Below are 8,724 nucleotides of genomic sequence, written 5' to 3'. Positions count from 1 at the left end.
TGTATAAAACCTAGCAGTACTACTGATTTCTCTGAGGAGTATATATAGCATTACTGTATAAAACCTAGCAGTACTACTGATTTCTCTGAGGAGGATATATAGTATTACTGTGTAAAACCTAGCAGTACTACTGATTTCTCTGAGAGTGAGGAGGATACATAGCATTACTGTATAAAACCTAGCAGTACTACTGATTTCTCTGAGAGTGAGGAGGATATATAGTATTACTTATAGCAGAAAAAACATGATCATTTATCTCTCTGAAATGAAACAGTCCATTGCCATGATTAGATGGTGAAAAAACACCAATGAAGTGGCTGGGTTTGATAAGTTTAAACTCTATTTTAGTAGGATGTGTGATTTAGTCTGTTCTCGTTCTGTTGGTGTTAGCTTTGTAATTAGAGGCATCACTTTGGTTACATACTCCGTGTGTGTGTGTGTGTGTGCGTGTGCGTGTGCGCGTGCGTGTGCGCGCGCGTGCGTGTGCGTGCGTGCGCGTGCGTGCACGTGCGTGCGTGCGTGCGTGTGTGTGTGTGTGTGTGTGTGTGTGTGCGTGTGTGTGTGTGCGTGCGTGTGCGTGCATGCGTGTGCGTGCGTTCAGAATACCTCACATGGTCATTGTTGTAGCACAGAAAAGGCCAGTCACTCCCCCTCTCCCAGCCCAAACACACAAACAGCAAGTTGAACTCATTCAGACAATCTGTAACAGACGTCATTCTGCCATTCAAAACAACTCTGCACCATGGCAACAGAGAGGTCTGGGTGTGAGCGGGTACAGCGGGAACAAGAGAGAGAAAGAGAGAGAGGGATGGAGAGAGAAAGAAGCTCAACAAGCTCTCACAGTCTCACTGCATAATTAGAGGTTTATTTACGTTTCTCCAAACGTCAAATTCATAGGGTAAAACCCCCCCCCCAAAAAATGAAAACGAGTGTCCTAGGATCGAACTCTCAACATTCTGATCCAGAGCCATGGGACTACGCAAAAACCCAACCCTTTCTTGATGGCGATAGTTCTCACTGTTGCCCCTAGTGCCTGGGTTATGAAGGCATTTCCCTACGTCCTCAGGACATGGATAGACGTCCAATCTCGAAGTCACTCTTGAGCAATCTGCCTGGAGAGAGAGAGAATTGGAATATAGTGGCAAGAGGGGTGGGAAGAGGGGGAGAGAGAGAATGGGAAAATAGAGGCAAGAAGGGTGGGAAGAGGGGGAGAGAGAGAATGAGAAAATAGAGGCAAGAAGGGTGGGAAGAGGGGGAGAGAGAGAATGAGAAAATAGAGGCAAGAAGGGTGGGAAGAGGGGGAGAGAGAGATTGACCCCATATCAAACCGTCTGGTTAGATTCTATTTTGTCTATGTATGAACTTAGTATTAGACTTCCTGGTAGATGATGACATTATACATGAACTGAGTATATGAACCGTAGAGATATCTTGATGCTTTAATCTCTATCATTTCACCTTCCATAGTTTAGGTTGGCTCTAGAATGAGATAAAAAAAATAAGGATTATTATGTAATGAAAGAGTACGGAAAGTGAGCTACTTTTCTAATTTTCTGTGCAACTTTTTTTTTTTCGTTTGATAGTTCCAATCTTTTCAAAGAACTCATGTCACTGTTAAACAGATTTACTCCCAGAAGGATTTCTGAGAACTTTGATATGAATTCTTCGTTTCATTCTAGTTTAAAAAAAAAAAAATGTGGAACCTATCGGATGCTTTGAAGTGTTCCGTTCCATTGTGAAGTCATATCTCGGTGATGTCATAATGCATTTCATCCCTTTGTCACCTCACAAATAGAGAGAGAGATTCTTGTTTTTGTTTTATACTCTGTTTTATTATTACCATTGAAAGAGAGAGAGATATAGAGAGAGAGAGATAGAGAGAGAGATAGAGAGATAGAGAGAGAGATAGAGAGATAGAGAGAGATAGAGAGAGAGAGAGATAGAGAGAGAGATAGAGAGAGATAGAGAGAGAGAGATAGAGAGAGAGAGATAGAGAGAGAGAGAGAGAGAGAGAGAGAGATAGAGAGAGATAGAGAGAGAGATAGAGAGAGATAGAGAGAGAGAGATAGAGAGAGATAGAGAGAGAGAGATAGAGAGAGAGAGATAGAGAGAGAGAGAGAGAGAGAGTGCTGAGGGCCTCTGTCAAAGTTATTCTGGTCTCTCTCTTCCTCTCTCTCTCTGCTCTTCACTGTGTGTCTGTGTTTGGGTACAGGACTGCTGTGTTTGTATGAGCACATGGCTGGGGTATGGGACACGATCAGATTGGGGAATGGAAACACACAGTCCAGGCTGAAGACACACACACACACACACACACACACACACACACACACACACACACACACACACACACACACACTTTTCTTAACAGAGAGGGACTTTATTGGTGAACAGATTGATTCCAGTACAGTAGATCTGACCTAGGAACAGTATGGTTAATAAATAACAATAACGTAGCGGTAGCATGATGCTCAACATCGCAGTCCAATCATATCTAATAAAACAACACTCTGTCACCAATAAATAATCCAATAAATTACAATAACAAGGCAGTTCTGTGCTGGTTCTTCAAGGCGGTTCTATGCTGGTTCTTCAAGGCGGTTCTATGCTGGTTCTTCAAGGCGGTTCTATGCTGGTTCTTCAAGGCGGTTCTATGCTGGTTCTTCAAGGCGGTTCTATGCTGGTTCTTCAAGGCGGTTCTATGCTGGTTCTTCAAGGCGGTTCTATGCTGGTTCTTCAAGGCGGTTCTATGCTGGTTCTTCAAGGCGGTTCTATGCTGGTTCTTCAAGGCGGTTCTATGCTGGTTCTTCAAGGCGGTTCTATGCTGGTTCTTCTACAGAAAGTTCTACTGTCTGGCGTTGTAGAGTGTGTTCAGTAGATCACTCCGCTGGGTAAGAGCCGGCACCGGTTTCTCCAATGGTTCTCCCGGTTCTCATGGTTCCAGACCTTTAAGTTCTCTACAATAAGAAATGCGAGAGAAGGGTCATTATTCAGCTGTTGAATTTCCAGTAATAAAGATCACACACTGAAAAAAAACAGGGGGCACGAGACCAGAGGTCAGAGACCAGAGGTCAGAGGTCAGAGACCAGAGGTCAGAGGTTAGAGACCAGAGGTCAGAGTCCAGAGGTCAGAGACCAGAGGTCAGAGTCCAGAGGTCAGTGACCAGAGGTCAGAGCCTAGAGCAAGGCAAGAAGGCAATCCTTAGGAGCGGAGCCTGTAATTCATGTAATTGACAGACAGGTATTGGGGAGAATGCTGCAAGGCCACAATGCTTAGCTTTAGGCTATGATTTCATTGTGCAAGAGCGTGCGAGAATGTTTGAGAGTGTGTGTGTGTGTGTGTGTGTTATATCTTACCAGCTGATGGTCACACTTTGATGTCACAGGGCATGGTTTTCTGGAGCTGTTGCTTCTCACTGCCCAGATAGGTAGCCAGAAAGTTCTTATGAGTCCTGTAACTGATACCAGACCAGAGAGGGAATGTTAGGTAACTCCTAGCGTCTGTGACGAGTTTAAATTCAGTCCCGACTGGGGCCCGAACTCACAATCCACAACGTACACAAGAATCACCGTCAATACCACTGACCCAGAACAGCCAACATATCTGGACCTGGTGCTGACCCAGAACAGCTAACACATCTGGACCTGGTGCTGACCCAGAACAGCTAACATATCTGGACCTGGTGCTGACCCAGAACAGCCAACTTATCTGGACCTGGTGCTGACCCAGAACAGCTAACATATCTGGACCTGGTGCTGACCCAGAACAGCCAACTTATCTGGACCTGGTGCTGACCCAGAACAGCTAACACATCTGGACCTGGTGCTGACCCAGAACAGCTAACACATCTGGACCTGGTGCTGACCCAGAACAGCCAACTTATCTGGACCTGGTGCTGACCCAGAACAGCTAACACATCTGGACCTGGTGCTGACCCAGAACAGCTAACACATCTGGACCTGGTGCTGACCCAGAACAGCCAACTTATCTGGACCTGGTGCTGACCCAGAACAGCTAACACATCTGGACCTGGTGCTGACCCAGAACAGCCAACTTATCTGGACCTGGTGCTGACCCAGAACAGCTAACATATCTGGACCTGGTGCTGACCCAGAACAGCCAACATATCTGGACCTGGTGCTGACCCAGAACAGCTAACATATCTGGACCTGGTTCTGACCCAGAACAGCTAACATATCTGAACCTGGTGCTGACCCAGAACAGCTAACATATCTGGACCTGGTGCTGACCCAGAACAGCTAACATATCTGGACCTGGTGCTGACCCAGAACAGCTAACATAGCTGGACCTGGTGCTGACCCAGAACAGCCAACATATCTGGACCTGGTGCTGACCCAGAACAGCCAACATATCTGGACCTGGTGCTGACCCAGAACAGCCAACATATCTGGACCTGGTGCTGATCCAGAACAGCTAACATACCTGGACCTGGTGCTGACCCAGAACAGCCAACATATCTGGACCTGGTGCTGACCCAGAACAGCCAATACATCTGGACCTGGTGCTGACCCAGAACAGCCAATACATCTGGACCTGGTGCTGACCCAGAACAGCATCTGGACCTGGTGCTGACCCAGAACAGCCAACATACCTAGACCTGGTGCTGACCCAGAACAGCCAACATATCTGGACCTGGTGCTGACCCAGAACAGCCAATACATCTGGACCTGGTGCTGACCCAGAACAGCTAACATATCTGGACCTGGTGCTGACCCAGAACAGCCAACATATCTGGACCTGGTGCTGACCCAGAACAGCCAACATATCTGGACCTGGTACTACAGTACTTTTATGTCTCAGAAAGACAGTAGAAACTTGGCCAACTGATACACATTCCAGCAGGATCTACCGTGTGTAAGACCTATTATAGATCCTACACATTTCTGGAACTGACAGATGGAAGTCCGGTATTCTAGCATGACCCAGTTAATGGAAAATCCATTCAGATAGAGGTACTGTATGTACTGTACATAGCTCTGCTATTACTCATGTCGTTAGCAGCATCGTCACACTAATTAGTCTCAGGTAACAACATGGTGGATGATTTACAGTGGCAGTAGAAAGTATTCATACCCCTTGACTTATTCTACATTTCGTTGTGTTACAGCATAAATTCAAAATGGATAAAAAAATAATAATAAAAAAAAAAAAAAAAAAATATATATATATATATATATATATATATATAAATATATATTCTCACCCAACTACTCACAATAACCCATAATGCCAAAGTGAAAAACATGTTTTTTTTTTTTTTTTTTGTGCAAATGTATTTAAAATGAAATCCAGAAATACCATCGTAACATAAGTATTCATACCCCTGAGGTTAGAATCACCTTTGGCAGCGATTACAGCTGTGAGCCTTTCTGGGTAAGTCTCTAAGAGCTTTACACACCTGGATTGTACAATATTTGTGGTGGTGGCTGCATCATGTTATGGGTATGCTTGTCATCCGCAAGAACTGTGGTACTCAGTGATGTGTTGTGTTGGATTTGCTCCAAACATAGCGCTTTGTATTCAGGACATAAAGTTCATTTCTTTGCTACATTTTTCTGCAGTTTTACTTTAGTACCTTGTTGTAAACAGGATGCATGTTTTGGAATATTTTTTATTCTGTACAGGCTTCCTTCTTTTCACTCTGTCAATTAGGTTAGTATTGTGGAGTAACTACAATGTTGTTGATCCATCCTCAGTTTTCTCCTGTCACAGCCATTAAACTCTGTAACTTAAAGTCACCACTGGCCTCATGGTGAAATCCCTGAGCGGTTTCCTTCCTCTCCGGCAACTGAGTTAGGAAGGACGCCTGTATCTTTGTAGTGACTGGGTGTATTGATACACCATCCAAAATGTAATTAATAACTTCACCATGCTCAAAGGGATATTCAATGACCTATCTACCAATAGGTGCTCTTCTTTGCTGCTCGACTGAGGGACCTTACAGATAATTGTATGTGTAGGATACAGAGATGAGGTAGTCATTAAAACATCATGTTCAACACTATTATTACACACAGAGTGAATCCATGTAACTTATTATGTGACTTGTTAAGCACATTTTTACTCCTGAACTTATTGAGGCTTGACATAACAAAGGGTTTGAATACTTATTGACTAAAGACATTTCAGCTTTTAATTTGTAATTAAGTTGTAAACGTTTCTTAAAATGTAATTCCACTTTGACATTATGGGATATGGTGTGTAGACCAGTGACACAAAATCTCAATTTAGTTCATTTTAAATTCAGACTGTAACACAACAAAACTGAACTGTCTTCTATCCTCAAGTCATAACACTGCTAAATAGCTAGCAAAATGACTTGTATCTTTCTTTTTGCACTGTCTCTATGCACCCTCTGACAGGACTCTACACTCTGACAGGACTCTGACAGGACTCTACACTCTGACAGGACTCTACACTCTGACAGGACTCTACACTCTGACAGGACTCTGACAGGACTCTACACTCTGACAGGACTCTACACTCTGATAGGACTCTACACTCTGACAGGACTCTACACTCTGACAGGACTCTACACTCTGACAGGACTCTACACACTGACAGGACTCTACACTCTGACAGGACTCTACACACTGACAGGACTCTACCCACTGACAGGACTCTGACAGGACTCTACCCACTGACAGGACTCTACACTCTGACAGGACTCTACACTCTGACAGGACTCTACACTCTGACAGGACTCTACACACTTTGACAGGACTCTACACACTCACAGGACTCTACACACTCACAGGACTCTACACACTGACAGGACTCTACACTCTGATAGGACTCTACACTCTGACAGGACTCTACACAGAGACAGGACTCTACACTCTGATAGGACTCTACACACTGACAGGACTCTACACACTGACAGGACTCTACACTCTGACAGGACTCTACACACTGACAGGACTCTACACACTGACAGGACTCTACACACTGACAGGACTCTACACTCTGACAGGACTCTGACAGGACTCTACACACAGACATGACTCTACACACACTGACAGGACTCTACACACACTGACAGGACTCTACACTCTGACAGGACTCTACACTCTGACAGGACTCTACACTCTGACAGGACTCTACACACTTTGACAGGACTCTACACTCTGACAGGACTCTGACAGGACTCTACACACAGACATGACTCTACACACACTGACAGGACTCTACACACACTGACAGGACTCTACACTCTGACAGGACTCTGACAGGACTCTACACACAGACAGGACTCTACACACAGACAGGACTCTACACACTGACAGGACTCTGACAGGACTCTACACACAGACAGGACTCTACACACTGACAGGACTCTGACAGGACTCTACACTCTGACAGGACTCTACACACTGACAAGACTCTACACTCTGACAGGACTCTGACAGGACTCTACACACAGACAGGACTCTACACACTGACAGGACTCTGACAGGACTCTACACACTCTGACAGGACTCTACACACTCTGACAGGACTCTACACACTCTGACAGGACTCTACACTCTGACAGGACTCTACACACTCTGACAGGACTCTACACACTGACAGGACTCTACACACTCTGACAGGACTCTACACACTCTGACAGGACTCTACACACACTGACAGGACTCTACACTCTGACAGGACTCTGCACACTGTGACAGGACTCTACACACTCTGACAGGAATTACACACTCTGACAGGACTCTACACTCTGACAGGAATTACACACTCTGACAGGACTCTACACACTCTGACAGGACTCTACACTCTGACAGGACTCTACACTCTGACAGGACTCTACACACTCTGACAGGACTCTACACACTCTGACAGGACTCTACACACTGACAGGACTCTACACACACTGACAGGACTCTACACACACTGACAGGACTCTACACACACAGACAGGACTCTACACACACTGACAGGACTCTACACACTGACAGGACTCTACACACTCTGACAGGACTCTACACACACTGACAGGACTCTACACACACTGACAGGACTCTACACACACAGACAGGACTCTACACACACAGACAGGACTCTACACACTCTGACAGGACTCTACACACTCTGACAGGACTCTACACACACAGACAGGACTCTACACACTCTGACAGGACTCTACACACTCTGACAGGACTCTACACACTCTGACAGGAATTACACACTCTGACAGGACTCTACACTCTGACAGGAATTACACACTCTGACAGGACTCTACACACTCTGACAGGACTCTACACTCTGACAGGACTCTACACTCTGACAGGACTCTACACACTCTGACAGGACTCTACACACTCTGACAGGACTCTACACACTGACAGGACTCTACACACACTGACAGGACTCTACACACACTGACAGGACTCTACACACACAGACAGGACTCTACACACACTGACAGGACTCTACACACTGACAGGACTCTACACACTCTGACAGGACTCTACACACACTGACAGGACTCTACACACTGACAGGACTCTACACACTCTGACAGGACTCTACACACACTGACAGGACTCTACACACTGACAGGACTCTACACACACTGACAGGACTCTACACACACAGACAGGACTCTACACACTCTGACAGGACTCTACACACTCTGACAGGACTCTACACACACAGACAGGACTCTACACACTCTGACAGGACTCTACACACTGACAGGAC

The 8,724-nt window shown here is 45.5% G+C and overlaps 1 protein-coding gene across 2 annotated transcripts in view; it reads right to left on the bottom strand.

Moving 5' to 3' along the window:
* Positions 1-2,359: 2,359 nt before the first annotated feature.
* LOC106585936 (pro-epidermal growth factor) overlaps positions 2,360-8,724 on the bottom strand; it is a 13,841-nt gene continuing 7,476 nt past the window's right edge. For both annotated transcript variants that reach the window (XM_045707041.1, XM_045707042.1), the window contains exons 5-6: positions 3,357-3,457; positions 2,360-2,957 (exon numbers count right to left, since the gene is read on the bottom strand). In XM_045707041.1, the coding sequence (XP_045562997.1) occupies positions 3,367-3,457 (91 nt within the window). In that variant the 3' untranslated portion in view covers positions 2,360-2,957; positions 3,357-3,366. The remainder of the gene's footprint in view (positions 2,958-3,356; positions 3,458-8,724) is intronic.

The sequence above is a fragment of the Salmo salar genome, chromosome ssa24 (assembly GCF_905237065.1).
Source record: "Salmo salar chromosome ssa24, Ssal_v3.1, whole genome shotgun sequence".
Taxonomy (NCBI): domain Eukaryota; kingdom Metazoa; phylum Chordata; class Actinopteri; order Salmoniformes; family Salmonidae; genus Salmo; species Salmo salar.
This window is presented reverse-complemented; position numbering and strand designations above follow the sequence as displayed.